This window comes from Calonectris borealis, chromosome 24, assembly GCF_964195595.1.
Source record: "Calonectris borealis chromosome 24, bCalBor7.hap1.2, whole genome shotgun sequence".
In the NCBI taxonomy this organism is placed as follows: domain Eukaryota; kingdom Metazoa; phylum Chordata; class Aves; order Procellariiformes; family Procellariidae; genus Calonectris; species Calonectris borealis.
The window spans coordinates 2,354,450-2,372,415 of record NC_134335.1 but is presented as its reverse complement, the minus strand read 5'-3'; the positions used below and the strand labels follow the sequence as shown (position 1 = coordinate 2,372,415).

Genomic DNA, 17,966 nt, shown 5'->3' with positions numbered 1-17,966 from the left:
AGCAGTTACAGGAACACACCAGTCTTTAATCCAGATATATGGTCCCGGGGGGATCTGCAGCTGTGTCTTCATTACCATTGTGCCCTCATCCATCACCTTTAACTGTCTCTAGATTTACAGTTATCTAATTTACCCTTCCATCTCCCAGACTTTCACCTTCAATCTAAAGTGCAGCACTTAATTATTTTACTGGACAATCTCCTGCATAGGAGCCTGAAGCCTGTGAAGCCTGAAAGACAGAGTTCAGTATGGTTTCCGTTGGAGGTGACTTTCCCCTTTGAAGTAGGACTTGGATCCTGAGAGAAGTATATGCTCTGTGTTATAAACAACCTGCAGCCTTGACTGGGTGGGGTTCTTGACTGCACAAGTTAGGCAAGATCAAGCTGGTGCAAGTGGAGGCTTTCTAAGGAAATGGAACCTGTAGAAGACAGGATTGGTTAGAATGGCAACATATAATACATTTCCAATAGGAGGTGCTGCAACTTGCGGCTGTGAACCTGAGCAGCATGTGCCAGTCACAACGCATTACACTGGTGCTTTACAAGCTCTTCTTACTACCCTTTGCTTTGGGGCAGAAGTCAAAACTCTTGCGCCAATTTACTTGAGCAATGGAGGGGAGAAGGAAGACACGTGGCTGTGTTGTTTGTTTTCATGGATATAGGAGAGACAGTGTAGCTGAAGGAGCTTTTGAAGAAAAGCTGTACTACAGTGGGGGAGCTGATCCAGCATGGATAGCTTCATAGTAAAGCACAGCCTTTTCCTTTTTCCCCAGAAAACAAGAAACTAGCTTGAAGACAAAGGACTGTGTAACTGAACATATAAGATCTCCCTCTGGATATGATGCTTTGCTCCATTTAATCTCTTCTGGAACGGACTAAGAGGACAGAGCTGCGTGGGCATAGCTGCACCTCTCTTTGATTCAGTTTCCCGTCCCCAGTGTAAGCCCCAGCTCTGCTTTGTTGTCTCCTTGTCCTGCCTGGGCTGCTCCCTGAGAGTGCCTCAACTAGCCCCCCCTGCAATTTGTGCAGAGTGAGGAGGTTCATTTTCCTAGGACAGATTGCTACTGACAGTTTCTCAGCAGGCAGGATGTCTCCACAGGATTTCTCAGGCCACTTTTGATGCTCCATAGTACAAAGAGGCCTCCATGTACCTGAGAACTAAGGTTGCTTGGCCCAACAGAGGAGAAAAAAATACAATAGTTTGTATTTATCCCCAAAATTTGCTGTGTATCATTGTGAGGTCGTGTTCATAAATACAGACATACACATTTGGAAGTGTGGGAACTCCATGTGAGCCAGTATTGGACTGCTGCCTCCACATGATGTCAGTAGAGAGTGTACTTTTGAAGCTGTCATTCCAGGGGAAATGTAAAAATTCTGGTCTTGGCAACAGGATTTCATTGCTAACGTCACAGGACTTTGGTGTTGACTCTTGAAGTGTGATCTCAGTAGGACAGCGAATGAAACACGCTGCTCCCTCCACTCATTCTTCAGTTTAAGGTAGCTGTACTATTTTGTGTACTCTTCTACCCTATAATGGATTGTCAGACAACTGCTGTTTGCTCATATGTGGCTGTATTTTGGTGGTGAGTGAAAATTTCTCTGCACATCCTAAATCACTTTGTATTGTGTTTTTTGTTTTTCCCAATAATGTCATGAGTTCTCTTACCACATGGTAATGGTGATATTATTGCTGATAGGACATAATATGGTGAGAATCTTTGCATAAGTGATCAGTGATCTACCCAAAGAAATTGGGAGCAGTCTGACCTCCAGCTCCTGGGGGTGTCTTCTGCTGACACCAGGCTTCATGATGAAAACAAGATGTTTGTTTCTCTTTCTTTCCAGAGAGAAATGTACTAGCTTAGTTATGAGAACTGGTGGGGAGAAACAAGCCACTTTTTTTATTAGTGAGAGATGTGGTTATTAACTGCAGCCACCCCCCTCCATCTAATTGTGCTGCTGTTGTCTGTCACAGGATAGCATCCCCTGCCTAGCATCAGCTCATTTCTGCATTAACTCTTCAGTATTCATAGCCTGAATAACAGAATTCCCAGAGAGATCTCTAATAAGTAAAGGCAATTGAAATGATTTATGGAAAACTTGCCAAAATCGGATGGATTCCCAGGCCACTGAGCCCCTCATCCATTCATCTCCCTTTCCCCTCCCCTTCCACCAGCCTTCCCTCCCCCACTCGGAGAAAAGGCTCTGCCTTGTACAGCCTGTGTGACAGCAGGAGAGAGGGAGCTGGAGATAGCGAGGAAGAGGAAGCCGTGCTGGGCTTGGGAAGTGCTGCATGCCATCTTCCGAGACCGCATCCAAGCCTGGAAGAGCAGGGAACCTACTGCTTGCAGGAGCACCTTCTCTTGGCTGTTCATGGGCATCTGCAACAGGTGCTTGGAGTCTAAAGAGGGCAGAATGGGATGAGAAACACCACTGGCAATCCAGATTGCAGTCCTTGTGATGAAAACAACTGGGTGTGCAGCTGACCAAAATGCAGCAGCAAGAGACAAACAACCTGAGAGGAAAACCAGCAAAAGCAAAATCCAGGCTGCGGAATTCCCTGACTCGGAAAATAAATACGTGGGGGGGGCTGCTGATCTGCCATCCGACAGTTTCTTGCAAAGACCCTGAGGGTTTTTTTGTTTCTGCTGTGAAATCTTCTAGCTAATGTGAAGTGGTCTGGCTTGCAAATATTTCTCCAGTAGTTTGCCAGGAGCTGGTGTCTTCTGTACTGAATTCTGAGCATGTGAAGAGACAAGGCATGTCTGTAGCCAGAATCCTGAGGCTCCCTGGGAAACAGATTCTGTGAGGCAAAAGGTTAAAGTGGGATCATGGGAGGGAAGCAGGTCAAATGGTGAGCAATTGTTGCCATTGTAATTTGAAACAGCAGGGATGGGGTGTTTATTAAAATTATGAGAATTCAGACTTACCACTGGGGCTGTTGCCCTAAAGCCTTGACTATGCAGGCACTGGCAACTCTGGGACTCAGTGGAGAAAGGATATGGGTTAAGAAACCACTGGTAAAAGGAATAAAGTGGGACAGTTTGCATCATAAATCTGTCTTAAATAGCTTTAATTTCCCAGCACTTATTTCTGCATGCTTTAATCACAAATTGTTATGTACTTTAAAGAACAAATTACATCAGTGGATATTTCATACTTTAACAGGTTTGGTGACTGATACAAAAACTGTAGAAACGTTTCCAGCATTAACTTGATGGCATAATGTATGAGGCAACCTGACCTGTGCTACTGCTTCATCTGAGTGCATCTCAGTGGCTCTTTCACTGTTTGGCATGGTTTTAGAGGTTGTCACTGATACCATGTGAACCCACTGGCCTTTTAAAATAGGGAAACTGCCTGGAAAGAGGACTGTGGACATAGGAATGCCTAAACAATTATCCATAAAACTGGCTATGTTGTGGAGACCTGTAGTGAACACTTAATCCCACCCCCCTGCCCCAGCTGGGATGCTTTGTATTTGCTTTGGGCTGTGGATCCAGTGCTGAGAGGAGCAGATTTTTGGAAGAGGGGAATGTTATTTCCAGGCTCTGTATCCCTGTAGTTTTTGTCCTGCTTATTCTTTCAAGTTCCCTGCTCTTGCCCATCCCTCAGTTTCACCACCTTCTCACCCAACAGTTGCTAATATTGTTCTTCTAGGACAGCTCTCATTCTTTCATCTTTTGCATGGATGAGAACCAGCAATGCACTTCTCACAAAGAGAACCAAGATGATGGCACATTCAGAGTATTAGCTGAGAATATGCAGGGGGAATATCGAGATCTGTTCCTAGAAGGAAGTAAAATCCCTCTCAGAGTTACTGGACATGTTAGATCAGCTGGGCTCCCTGTTTGTACCTGTGCTGTTTGAAAGCTTCATCCTTTCCTCTGACCCTTATTATATAATGCAAACCCAATAGTACTCTCTGGGCTCCCAAACAATTATTTTAATTTTATGCTGTGCACCCATTCAGTGACAAGCAGGAGCAGGGGGCTGGTTACAAATGTTGTATACAAAATGTGCCTAATCAGGGACTGCTGTAATGGAGTTAGCCTTCCTGAAGGTAAATCCTTGAGCAAACCCAGGTGGCCTGGACCCCTTTAACAATCATGCACACCTTGTTTGAGCAGGAAAGAACAGGTACTGGTTATTCTTTCACTTAGTAAGTTGCGTTTATCTTTTCCTTTAACATGGTGAAAGTCCATTCAGTCTGGACCATTAAAACTAGACTGCTTGAAGGTCTGTAGTATAAATGAGAAGTAGGCCAGCAATGGCTGTGGGAGTAGACCAGACAGGAGCTGCTAGCAAGTCATTTTCATCTCTATTGCAAGGCTTTTCTGATTCTGTGAGAGAGCTGTGGAATACGTAGCAGCAGTGCTGGGAAGATGTGGAAGTCGAGCTGTCGAAGCCTCTTGTTTTTCTAAACCTATTATATTATTTCCACACTGTTTTCTTTTTGTTCCCTCTCCTTTGTTTCTATGTTGGGGAGAATGAAAAATTAACTCCTGCTCACACTTGCAAGGATTAGTTCCTGCAACTTTAGAGGTACATTGAATGGGTCAGTGAGCTTCAGCCACCTTTTGATGTTGTCTGGGTGATGGATTTAGGAAGAATTTCTGAAAAAAGATTGCTTGAACCTCACAGTCAGTTGAGATGGCTCCAGTGAAAATATGTGGGTACTTTCAAGAAGTTTTAACGTAATAACATGAGTGAGTGGAATTTCAAGTTGAAGTGGTGCTTTTGGAAACCAGAGCAAGAGATGAAGCAAGCCAGGGTGTTCTTTTGTTCAGCTTGTAGTATAAACATAAGGTTCGCTCAGTAAACATACTGAGCAGACCTTCAGTAGAGTGCGGTCTTACCCCTGTGTGAATGTATGTGAATTCTGTGGTGGCAGTCTCAAACTTGCATTCTGTTAGGGAAAATAGAGACACGTTGTGCTACTTATCAGTTAGCCTGCTATGACACTGCTATGAAAACATGCACAGTTTGGTTTGTTAATGGCTTCTCTAGTATGCAGATAATTCTTAGTTTCAACAAGCCTGCCTGCATATTACTTTTATCTTAGATGAAGATGATGTTGATCAGCACTAGAAGTAACTGTTTCTCCTTTCCTCTGCAGTCTTGCATCGCCCAGTCCTATCCACAGTGTGAAGAGTGAGTCTACTGTAGCCCCATCAGAGGAGAAGGAAAGACTTGTGATCATCCACACTGAAGAAACAGAAACTAAAATAGGTACCTTGCAGATAATGCTTTACAGCTCACACTTTCATTGGGATTTGTTTGTATCATAAACTTCCTGGAAAGTTCCCCAGTGACTGAAACGAATGTAGAGAATGTGATGCTGAGTATCTGTTCACATAAAACTAAATCCCAAAACTTTTAACACTACAATAATGCCGTAATATGGCAATGTCTATGAGGCTTGCAGAATAATGCTTGGGAAATAAAAAGCTCTGGAGAAGGATTAAGGTCATATATAATTTTCACTGTAGAGTGAATACTTTCATCACAGCCTCATTAGGCCACGTTGAAAAAAACATTTAAAATTCCCTTAAAGAAAGAGTCCATGTGAGCTTGTCAAGCCCATGATGCATAACTTGACTTTGTGTAGGGATCTCTGTTTACAGCACATCTGTACATAGGTCGAGTGGCTCTTTGCAAGGAATTGAACAGTTGTAGTATTGTTGTGGTGTTTGCATTGAGAAGTCATTGCTGTATTGCCACAAATGCCCTGTGATATGGTCAGTTTACACTTAAAATTTTCATGCAGATTGAAGGAAAGGTTTTCAAAGAAGTTCCTGAAGTGATCTTCTTTGTTTGTTTCTTTTCCTTCTCAGGAATGCAGCCTAATAATAACTCTTTCTGGTTAGCATCCATCCCAAGAGCAAATGACAGAGAAGCTCTCCTAGGAAATGCTTTGCTGCTTCAGCCACTGTAGTCCTGCTTCAGTGCTCCTTCAAAAGTATTTGACAGACTATCTCAGCGGATGAAGTAGCTGGCAGGCTGTGGCTCTTCCTTAAATTCTTAGCAGTACTGTGTCTGCTTGCTGCCCATACAGTAGGATATTGCAGATGCATGTCTACAGATGCACAGCAACTTGCCAGTTTCACTTGGTCAACAAGCTAATAAGCACTGCTATGATTATTCCTCATCAAACCTCATCCCTTCTTAGGGAAGGAGGAAGAAAAAAAAAAATCTACATTCCTGGGCCAGCCAGTGGATTATAGTTAACCAGTGATACAGCTTATGCTGTGGGGATCAGAAAAGGCATGCAAAGCTATTAAACTTGCTATTAAGAGAAAAGTCTTTTTCAGAATTAGGTGTGTTGTCCACCTTGAGAAAGCTATGTTATTTGACAAGTAGAAATACTGCTTAATGTTGCCTTTGGTGGGTCCTTAGTGCACTCTCTAACACTAAGACATGCCCTTCAAATCCCACAGTTGCTTTTCTCCCCTCAGGTGTTTTCTGCCACACAATGCAGTGCATTGCCCCCTGTGATGTGCTTTGAAATCTCCAGTACTGAGAAATCAGATGCAGTGAAGTTAAAGAAGGGGAAGGATGATTATCTTTGATATATGTGTATGCAGGAAAGCTTTCTTTGCATAAAGAATGAGTCATAAATCCTTGAGATTAGACAAGATGTCACGCCTGTAGCAACTTCTGTGATACTGGCTAGAAGACATGCTGGTTTGTTAGTGATAGCTAGTGTGGACAGCAGGCAATTATTGTGTGGTGCAAGTCTTTTCCAGACTCTTCTGTCATGACCACATTCAGCTGCTCTCTCTTCCAGAAGAGACAGAATCTCATTTCCAGCCTGAGTGGCAAGCACGGAACTCTGGGTCATATTTGGAGAATTCATGGGAGGAGCAGCTTTTGGAACAACAGGACCATTTGGAAAAGGAAATGGAGGAAGCAAAGAAGATGATTTCAGGTTTGCAGGTAATAGATTTTCTTCTGAGCCAGCGTTCCCTTCCACATGCATTTCTTTTCCCACTAGCTGTAGCTGGAAGACAGCTTATCTTGCAGCTGAGACACTGGCCTGGTACTCGAGAGAGTTGAATAAGAGTCCTGGTCCACTGAGGTCTCCTGGGGTGATTGTGCAAGAAGTCAATTGGTCTCTTGGGTCACCTCGATTAAACAGGGACACTGGCTCTTCCTGTGTCTAACCCCGTGGGATGAGTCCCTTCAGGGAAGAGTTCCTTAGGAATGAGGGATTATTTCTGATAGTGTGGATAGTGTATATTGGCTGCAGCCAGCAGAGACCTTATCCAGCAACAGAATGCTACTGACTAACCACTCTGACATCTTCCTTTCTTGCAATATTTAAGCTCTCATGGCTTATGCAATTGTGATTTGGTGCTGGTCACCTTTTCCAGAATGGAGAGTGCCAAAACCATCCTTTCCAATGTCCCAGATGCAATTTAGAAGACAGCTGGATCCAGCCACAGTCTTGCTTGGGTCAGGGTATGCCCATCCCCCATCATTGTGTAGCATGCTTAACCAAGAGAGCTCAGGGGAAGGAGGAAAGATGGCTACACTTCCCCAGCCCCAGTATATTTACCAGGGTTTCAGAGAAAGGATTTTAACATTAGTCTGTGCAATTCAGACACAACCTTTTCTTTTTCTTAGCTCAGGCTTCTTCAAAAGCGTTGACATGATTTGAGGCTCTTACTCAGTAGGGAGGGAGAGAGAAGGATGTGGAGAGGGAGAAAGATTATATTGCTATGAAAACTGAAGGTCAGTGATATTCACTAATAGTAATTTAGGTGTACTGTGAGAGGGCAAAGGGCACACTGAATGCAGGTAAGAACAGAACCACTGTAGAGCATCTAAAACAAAGCCTATGTTTAGAAGGTGATTATGTCTGTGTTGTCTTTTGATTAGAGTGCAGATCCTAGCTGGATTCATTGGCTTGGTGCCCTGTCTTGTGATGCTCTGCTAACTCCTGTATGTGCTGTCACTGTGCAAAGCCTGTATGTTACTGTGCAAAATGCTAAAGATGCAGCAGTGTTTTTTCCCACGTGCTGGGGTTGGGACTCCCCTTCTTCACCAGGGCATTTAGAAGTCTGCAGGCTTTGTTAGCAGCCTGAGAGAACAGAGTAGCCTTTCTGTGATTTGTGATCAGAAGTAATGCAGAGAGACAAGGAATGTCAGGAAATCAATCAAGATTCACAGAGCTGATCAGGGGTCACACAGGCTTGCATCAGTCTTTCAGTGAGCTAGGCTGAACTATAATATTTGCACATTCTCTATGCAACTATTTATTTGCGGGACCTTATCCTTGCTGCCCTGTTGCAGTCCCTCCCTGAGCAAATGACCCTCAGCCCAATGTGTTTGACTCTGCATGGGGAGTAGGGCCCCTGATCCATATGGGAAAGACCCTGAACTGTCTCAGGAATATTCCTTTCTATTTGTGCTGGGAACCATACTGGCTTTGAATTGTAAATATTTATGTGCCAGTAAACAAAGAGATTGTGTGAGAAGCATAGGCAGCCAGGGCAGAGGGTGGGGTGTGGGCGGGTGGGCATTTTCCCTGTGGACAATGGGCAGGAAACAAAAGAGTCAAAAAAAAAAAAAAAATTGCTTGGTTCACTGGTAAAATCCGGTTGCATTATGTGCCCACGGGGAGGAGGGAGAGGTGGCGTTGGAGGGACTAGCATGTCCTGTTCCTCCAACCCTGGCCCCATGTTTCAGGAGTGAGGGTGAGCAGCTGGCATTGCTGCCCCCTCATCCCCTGGGAGTAGGAAGATGCAGCTGATGTTGCCAGCCAAGAAATTGGATTTGCTTAATTGATTTTCCCCCTCTTGCTCAATACTTAAGAGCCTCCAGTTCATGAGGGTCTGATTGAAATATCAGGGACCTGATGTACATCCCCATAAGGCACTAAAATCATGGCAGCTTTTTATATTCCTGTGCGATTCCTTGATGCTTGAGCGTCCTGCTGGGAAGACTTTGGGATGCACTCAGAAAACAGTTTTCCAAAGACCTTGTGCATTAACTGAATACAGATTGTTATTTGCTATTCGGCAGCAGCTGCAGCTCTTCGGTGGAAGATTCTGTCAGCAGGCAGAACCTGACCTGTCAGCCTGGAAGTCTTTTGGGGCTGAACTGGAGTATTACTGCAAATGGGATGTTTTGTTTTTAGCCATGGAGTTCAAACAGAAATAAACTAGAAAGCTAACTGAAAGAAAGAGACATGACTCCTTCCAATGTGTTGAGTTGTATGCAACATCCTGGCACATACCAAGTGCCCTGAGTCCTGGAAGTTAGAGACAGAAAGGTCAATGTAAAAACCATCAGCTAGAGAAAACCAGAATGGTATACCCTGCTGGAGATCTGGCCTGGTCCTGCTTCCTACAGTGCATGCTTTTCCCTCCTTCAGGCTGGATTCAGTCTACTGTGGGAATTCTGGCATCTTCCTGCAGACATCTGGGCTACCTTGGAGCTGCTGAAGGAGTTAATACTGTGCTTCTAGTAGCCTTCCCCAAGCACAGGGCATAGCTTAAGATTTTCACTGTCTGTGTGGGTAAGGGCTCTTCCCTCACTTGGACAACAGTTCTGAATGTGTCTTGGTCTTGTCTAGTGTAGAACAGAATTAGGCTTCCCTGAACATCCTGTTTCTAAAGCCTTTTGTAGATGTGTGGTTAGGAGAATGGCTTCTTTCAGCAGTGGACACTTCAGCCTCATTCCAGAAGAGAAGCCTTGCGGTGTAAACCTGGTTCAGGCTCTGCTTTAGACTTCAAATCTGTTATTGTAGTAAAGCCTACCCTGAAGGCTGAGACAGACTTCACTCCCTGAAAATCTGAGCAGTTGTCCTTTTTTGGTGTCTTTCTGTGGGGAAGAGTATTGGCTGACAGATATCTCTGGGAGAGCTTTTTCAGGGGATAAATCTTCTTGTTCATTCCTGAAAAATTCTACTTATTTTTGAGGGGAATAAGTCAACAGAAATGGAAAATGAAACTGTTTCGACACTGTTGATATGAATGACTGTTAGCCAGAGCTGCAGCTAGCCTATTTCCTTTGAAACCCCTGAAGAGGAGATTTGTTCCTTCATCTTCCCAGGCTTTGTTGCTCAATGGGTCTTTACCTGAGGATGAGCAGGAAGGGTCCTTTGAACTTTGTGAACATGGAGCCTGCCCCGAAGAGCAGCTGGTGAGCACATTGCTGTACCTACATTTCTCCAATCAAGCTGCCCTTTGCACTGTTCTGCCACAGGCATGTGTCTTGCACAATAATAACCATGGTATTTTACATTCAGATCATAATCCGAAGTCGCCTGGACCAGGCTGTGGAAGAAAATCAAGACCTAAAGGTTAGACAGGGACAGATGAAGGGGAAAGAGAGGTTTTGGGTCAAGATATCTTTGCAGACTCTGTCCTACTTGATTTTTTTGGGGGGGGATGGAGCAAGGATGGCGGGGGGGGGTGGACAACACAATGGATGACATGGGGGATATATTGTGTTAGGGCTCCAACTCTGTTCCCATAGTCTGCTGTGTGGGATCTCCATCCCTCCAGGAGCGTAGATATCTGCTTCCCTGAGACCATAATTCATTGACCTGGAGAGCACTCAAATACTTGGCTGGGAAGTGTTTATTGTATCCGTATTAGTAGTTAATAAAAGTTTGTGGGATAGCACCGGAAAAATACATGCTGTCTCCCCACTTTGCCTCAAGCCAATGCTGGTAAAGTCAGTTGCTGGTAATCTAAGTGTTACTGGAATTTAAATGAGCCCTGAAATAGATTTTTCCTGCATGCTCTTGAAGCTGGAGAGATCCAGGTTGTACTAGCTTCTCAAAACTTTATCCAGGACAGCTGTTAAGTTTCTAGCCATGTTGGAATGTAAACAATCTTTCAGGTAGGAAATAAATACAGCTAAGAAGAACCTGCCCTGACAAGTCTGCTTTAGTTCAGCTTTCTGCTGATGCTGGCTCTGGGACCAGTTCTGATGCTGGGAGAGAAGCATTTGATGTTGCCCTGAAGGACAGATTTGGGGGACTAGGCAACCATTTTCTCTCATGGCTTTAATAGCGGGGGCTTAGGGAGCTGTAACTCATTAAAATGGCTCAGGGCCTGACTTGCTCTTTGATCTGTGGGAAAAGGTGGGATGTGCTTTCCTCTGAAGCAGGTGTCTGTCTGGGGACAGAAAACACTGACTTTAGTTGATTCTGAAGGGGTGACAAGATGCCATTTAATCAAACTGTGTTGCATTTACAGAAGGAGCTATTGAAATACAAACAAGAAGCTCGAAACCTACAGGGAATAAAGGTGAGGAAAGGGGCACTTCATCAAATATAAATAGTAAAGCTTTAGAGTTGCAGCCTATGAGTGGGGCCAGCAGCAACCATACACCTCTGAGGAATCTCAGATTGTGGAGGGAGTTGTATTAGGGGACTTGGAGGTGGGGGATCCTATGGTCTGTTTCTGTCTCTGGGGAGAGACTGCAGTTAAGGCAGGCACAACGAGTTAAGTCTCCTGGGTTCTGTTTCTATCTGTAGGACTGTGGTCAAATGTCCCCTCTTTTGTCTGTTTCCTCTACACAAAATATGAGGTGTAGGATGCCTGCTTGGTTCTTGTGACTCTTCTTTTTTTGCCCCCCTCTGTCTTGGGGTACGCACAGTAGGATTGGCCCAGTGAACTCATTCTTGACAGCAGAGGAAAAAGAGCACAGGGGTATCCTTGTGCTCTTCAGCTGCAGCATTTTTCACAACTTTGGCTCCTGTTTGCTCAGTTTCTCCCTCTGGAGTTCTGAACACTAATAATCTACTCCTGAGCAGAGGTATTTTTAGAGCTGCCTGTTAGGTTCTTGTGAAGGAAGCAAACAGCAGTAGCTGTACAAAGTAGAGCTCTCGGCTTCTGGGTAACACTGAGTGAAAAGTGCAGAATTAGTCCTGACTTTGGCCCCTTCAGAGAGGATTTCATTGCATAACTGGTCACATTGAGAGCTTAAATTTCCTTGTGTCCTTGGCTGACGTTGGCCTCTTTCTGCCCTCTGGATGCTGCAGATGCATGGCTGGAGGCACTAGCTGTAGGCTACTGAAAAGACTCACCAAAGACACTGCTGTTTTCTTCTGTAAGAGCAAATTGTCAGGCCACTTCTGGAGCAGGAAGTTCAGGCAGAAGCACAGAAATCCCTCTGTCCCAGATGGTTGGAATGTTGGCAGGGAAATCACTTTTGGGTAAGAGAAAGGCAGAAGGGCTGAGAGCCCACTGGGCAGATGTCTATATACCTCCTGCTCTCTTGGGCCCTTGGCAACACTTCAGGCCCGTGAGTGGCCCCACTGTGCTATGGCCACTGGTTTAGGTCATTCACTTCCCAGGGAAGGGTCTTTGCCTCTGTCTTGCACCTTCCCACAGATAACATCTTTTCCTAGGATGCTTTACAGCAAAGGCTGATTCAACAGGATGCTTCAGTTCTTCAGCTAAAGCAGGAACTGCTGAGAGCAAACATGGACAAGGAGGAATTGCACAACCAGAATGTGAGTCACTGTGCTGCTGAGGGTTAGATGATTTTAGAAGGAGGTTGGTGGCCCTGAGGGCTCCAGCAGCCACAGGGTGGAGTTGGTGGTTGCAGCAGAGTTCTTGGGATTGTGGGATAGTGAACGACCAGTCAAAGGTCTCTGCATAGTAAAAACTGCACACGGTCTACTAGCCAGCTGTGAGACTCGTTGGAGTTTCCTGTTCTTCACTCCTAATTCCTGTCCTCCAAGACCTTCAGCTGAAACAGGAAGGGTCTTCCCATGATGATTTCAGTAGAGTTGCATTCTTCCTTCCTCATTGTGCTCCCTGGGTTAGCAAGGGGCACAGGTGGAGCTGTCATGTACAGTATCTTTCTGGAGAGAGAAGGGCAAGGAAGGAACTGTTCTGTCCAAAAAGTTGCTATTCTTAGATACCAGCTCCCTGTTCAACTCTGCAGATATTTGGTCTCAGGTCACCCTTTAGCACAAGGGGCAAAGAGGTTGTCATTAGCTCTCCAGGAATTACCTACCTTACACCTATGTGTTATTTCTGCAGGTTGACCTTCAGAGGAAGGTTGAAGAGAGAAACCGGCTACTGACAGAATACAAAGTAATGGAACATCTCTTCACTGGAAGCTTTGCTGGGGGCAGCATCTGGTTGTTCTTCAGTTTTGTGAATGTGACTGCTGTTTCCCTGGCACTCAGTCACCTCTAGGAATGGCACTGTGGATAGTGAATAAGTTGCAATAGCCATGGATGTTTGTAATGAGATGGAGGGATCAGATGTTTTTTGTGTTCTGCCCACAGCTTTTTATAGTAGATCTTTTATTGTCATGGTTTTTCTGTGATGGCTTTCTAAGTATCTAACACTTGTGCAGAAGTCTGTCAGATTAGGTTGGATCACCTGGTTGTCCACTGATCCCTCAGGAATCTGTTAAAAGCTTTGATACTCAGTTCTAACATCTAGCTAGAAGTACACACATTGTGTAAGTCAGCCCGTGGAGGAACCTGATCCTGGCAGGTGACATAACTTTTTCTGCCTTGGGAAGATGATTGTGAGCCTTACTCACTCTCCTGTTGATTCTCTTGATTACTGCGTTGCAGAAAGAACTGGGCCAGAAGGATTGGCATTTACAGCAGCATCAGACCAAACTGGATGAAATACTTAGGCAGCTTTCTGAGGCCAGCTACCAACAGGTATGGAGCAGGTGGGATGCACGGATGCCCTGAGAGCTGGCACTTACCTTGGTGGCTTAGTTTGTGCTGACTCTACTCCCCTCACAGGTGGATTTGGAGTGGGAGCTGGAGCACAAAGAGGCCCTGCTAGCTCACTGCATGAAGAGAGAAGCTGAAGAGGTATGGGAAGCCTTGGTTTACACATCAGACTGTTGGAGTGATGTTTCTGTCCAGCACCCTCTAGCTACACATCTCCAGAAATCATCCACTTCATCCCAGAGAGACCTGGCTCTGCAATCTCCAGCCCCAATATCTGTCCCTGCACAGTGCCACTTGAACACTGATTCTGCTCACTAGAGTTTGCAGAGCCCTCTGTGATGTAGCAGCAAGCCCCTTCCTGTCTCTGCCTCTTTCTCCACCTGTATGTGAGGAATCATGTTTGTGCTCTGACCTATAGGACTGCCTGCACAGTCCTTAGTGAGTGCATTTACTTGGTAGAAGATGGGACTTATATCACTGATGTGGAAAGTTTTCATGCGCTCTCATCATTTTGAAGCTTGCAAATTGGGATCTTTGGGGAGGTCCTAACACTTACATTCCTACTGGCACATGCATCTTCCCCTGAACAGGTGATGGCTTACAGCAGTCATCATGCTCAGAGCAATGGCTTTCTACAGGCAGCAGGAAAAGGAGCTGCTCCCACAGCCCACCAAGGGGTAAGTGCACCTAAGGGATATTTTCCCAGCCAGATGCAGATGAGGGCTCCAGGTATCCTGAAAGCTATTATCTTATTAAGAGGTTTCCCCTTTCTAAGATCTGTGGCTTTAGAGTTAGTCTGACTGACTTGTGGTCTCTTGGGCAGACAAATGACTTGCAGCTGGTTCGTGATGCCCTTCGCAGCCTCAGGAACAGTTTCAGTGGCCACGATCCACAGCACCACACCATTGACAGCCTGGAGCAGGGGATCTCCAGCCTGATGGAACGGCTGTACCGCAGGGAAACACAGAAGAGGCAAGAGAGAAGGGTAAAGGCTTCCTAGGGCATTTGGCTCTCAACTTCTGCCCCTTACACACAACCCAGAGCTAAGCAGCAATGAGAGCTCCAACTGGGAAGTGACACTTTGTTCTCACTCTTTTGGCTTTGCACCCTAGATCCAGGGAAAATCACCAGCAAGCAGAGCAACAAATGAATGTAGAGACTCCTGGCCTCCCAAATCCAGTAAGTGCCTTTCAGCTCCTGCCCTCCCACTGCCAAATTCATTGCTCGGGCTTCCTGGCCAGAGGCCAGGGCATGGCATCCCCTTGGGAATCTGCCATCTCCAGCTTCTCACTCCCTTTACCAGAGCTCACTTTCCTACCTTTAGTCATTTGCTGAACAGATTAGACTTCACTGCAAAGGAAAGGGGGCAGAGACGATCTATGGCTGCTTGTTTGTAAAGCACTATCACAGTGGGATTCTGTCTGTGCCACTTTGGTAGTACTGCAGTATAAATAACTATGACAAACAATTACCCCTGGGATGAATGGGAAATGTGATGTTATTTCAGCTTTCCTGCTGGTTTGCACCATCTAGTGGACACAGATAACGTACAGTTACCTCTTCCTCTGTTCCCCCCTCAAGTGTCTAGCTTCTTTCATATATGCATATCAGCACAGCCCTTTCTGACACCACGTTTTCTGGCTCCAGCTCCACGTTTGCTTTTTATCATGAAGGCTGTTTTTTCCAATGTTGGTTGTAAACGTCACCTAGAAAGTCTATGGGGTTGTAGGAGACTATAGGTACTGGGGAAAGACAGAGGCCCCCACCTTTCAGCTGCATTGTAGTGTCCAGCAGCAAGGTAGCCTGGAGGTACAACATGCAGAGGAAGGTAGGAGAGGAACTCGGAAGCCTGAAGTGGGTTGTGGGGAGGATTTGCTGGGTTCTCCTTCCTCTCCCATAAACTGCAGTTTTTAGAACACATGACTGTGGCTGCTCTCTGTGTGCAAACTGTACTTCTCCCTTTTCGCAGACTCCATCCCCTTCCACTGCAGCAGGAAAATTGAATCTTGCAGTCACAGACGTAGAATGCCTTGGGTGTAAAGAGCTCTAAGAGGTGGCTCCAAAGACTTGTTAAATTAGAAAGCCTTTGAATGGGTGTCCATAACGCTTTCTGCATGCTAGGAATCTTAAAACTGTAGAGTCACTCTGCTTCAGCTTTTGGCACAGCACATTGCAGGGAAGCAGGAAACAAGGCAGTAGCCAGAGAGAAAGAAACATATATGAGCAAAGAAAAATCCATGCACAAACACCTATCCTGGCCAACTAGAATGGGAAGCTGGGGAGGAGACATATAATCTTTTGCTTTGATGATGATCAGTCACTTCATCCTGCTCTACCTATCTGCAAGTGAAGGCAAGTGATAATGTAGGTGTACTGGATGGGGTACTGTTCAGTCATTTTCTCTTCCAGAAAGGATCTCCTGTCACTGCTGAGGTAGTGAATAGAGTGTCTGTGGAGTAGATGGTGGCAGCAAGCCCCCCCTGCGGATGGGACAGTAATCCTGGAGGACAGTGCTAGGCAAATCTTCCATGCTAACAACACAGTTGGATGGTGACCCTACCTTAAAATGCAAAACTTTCCAGTAAGCAGGAGAATAACTGGCCCTTCCCAACAGGGGTGATTAGCCACCCTCTAAGAATCTCTTCCTATCACCAGGTTCTCTGCTGTGAAAGCAATTTTGCTGAGACCACCCTTTTTGTCTCCTGTTGTGGCAGGAGACAGGCTGTTTCCCCCAATGATTGTGCTCTTTTCTTTGCAGAACTGCCTCATTCTCACAGCACATCCACGATGAGCACCAGTGCCTGCACCAAAGTGTTGTACTTCACTGACCGCTCCCTCACACCTTTCATGCTCAACATACCGAAGAGGTGAGGTCTGGCTTTGCCTTGCTGACACTGATGTAGGAGGTGCTTGTTTCCCTTAATGCATTAGTCTGATTTCTTCTGGGTATGGGTCACCACTAGCACAGGTTTGCTGTGCATTAACTTGGGCATTGGCTTTCATACCATTGTCCAGGGAAAATTGCCTAAAGCAGTCTCCTAGCTGATGCGTTTGTTCTAGAGCCCTAAGAGATTCACCTGTTTTTTTATTAACTTCCAAGAGCAAGAGAAAGCAGCCAAGCAGTTCTATTGTGGTATGTAGTACAGAACGCTCCTGTTAAAACAGCTATGGTTGTCAATGCAAAAGGGAAAGTGGAAAAAGGCTATTTTGAGGTGGTTCTTAGTATATCAGAAGGCAATTCTTCCTCTGAAGAGGACCTTGGGGTTGACAGGTGTGTTCCTGGAGGGGCATGCTCTTCACATCCTGTGGCCAGAGTGCCACATGCCTAGCTAGACTTTTGCTGTGGCTCTGCATGCCACGTAGTAACACTTAAGCTAAATCTGGTAATGGTGTACCATGGGATAGTGCCAAACTCTTTCCTTGCAGGTTGGGGGAAGTGACTCTGAAGGATTTTAAGGTAGCTATTGATCGTGAAGGAATTCACCGGTACCACTTCAAAGCCCTGGATCCAGAGTTTGGCACAGTCAAGGAGGAAGTAAGTGTGGAATTTAGCTATCAGCCACTTTGGGTTCAGTGTTACCACACAACCCTGGAGACTGTGGCCACCTCACTTCTAAATTAATGAAATCTTTGAACTTGCCCCTGAACAGACTGACTGTTTTCTCAACTGTAGATTAAGCTCTTCTTGTAAGGTGCTAAAATGGAATGTTTTCATCCCCAGCCAGAGCAATTACATGAATGTGATTGCAGTTGCCTGCAGGTTGCAGAGCGCCTTGGGCAAAGAGCTGGTTATGGGCAAAGACAGTCTGTGATTACAGCATTGCTCAGGTGACACTGGGGAAAAAACCCAGACTATACTTCTAGCCCTTCAAGTGGCTTTATAAAACCTGTTGCAATGAGAGACACTTCAGGCAAACGTGGTTTATTCAAAAAACATTCTCCTACTTTCCTTTAAAGGTTTTTCAGAGATAACTGGTTTTGTGGCATCTTTTCCTTTTGTGTACTGCATTACAGCCCTGTTTATGCTGAGGCTAGTGTTGGTGTGGATTGGATTCATTAAAGATTACTGGGATAGTTCCTGTTTCACAAATTGATTAAGAGAAGTGCACAGGGTTACCCTCTCTGGGAACAGTCAGCTGACTAGGTAGCCATTCTGCAGAAACAGCTGGAGACTGTAGTCTGGATCAGAAAAGGCCTGTTTCCTGTCTTTATTTTACCTTTCCTGTCAAAAACGTGCCAATAATAATCTTGATGGTTACTAGTTAAAAAAGGGGCCTAATCTGGTTTGGTTT

At 45.3% G+C, this 17,966-nt stretch overlaps 1 protein-coding gene across 1 annotated transcript in view; it reads left to right on the top strand.

Moving 5' to 3' along the window:
* DIXDC1 (DIX domain containing 1) overlaps positions 1 to 17,966 on the top strand; it is a 40,641-nt gene that overhangs the window by 19,311 nt on the left and 3,364 nt on the right. Inside the window, exons 6-19 of the mRNA XM_075172879.1 lie at positions 5,122 to 5,234; positions 6,793 to 6,941; positions 10,065 to 10,154; positions 10,261 to 10,314; positions 11,219 to 11,269; positions 12,376 to 12,480; positions 13,016 to 13,069; positions 13,564 to 13,656; positions 13,744 to 13,815; positions 14,265 to 14,351; positions 14,498 to 14,659; positions 14,787 to 14,853; positions 16,433 to 16,541; positions 17,101 to 17,209. Coding sequence (XP_075028980.1) covers positions 5,122 to 5,234; positions 6,793 to 6,941; positions 10,065 to 10,154; positions 10,261 to 10,314; positions 11,219 to 11,269; positions 12,376 to 12,480; positions 13,016 to 13,069; positions 13,564 to 13,656; positions 13,744 to 13,815; positions 14,265 to 14,351; positions 14,498 to 14,659; positions 14,787 to 14,853; positions 16,433 to 16,541; positions 17,101 to 17,209 — 1,315 coding nt within the window. The remainder of the gene's footprint in view (positions 1 to 5,121; positions 5,235 to 6,792; positions 6,942 to 10,064; positions 10,155 to 10,260; positions 10,315 to 11,218; positions 11,270 to 12,375; positions 12,481 to 13,015; positions 13,070 to 13,563; positions 13,657 to 13,743; positions 13,816 to 14,264; positions 14,352 to 14,497; positions 14,660 to 14,786; positions 14,854 to 16,432; positions 16,542 to 17,100; positions 17,210 to 17,966) is intronic.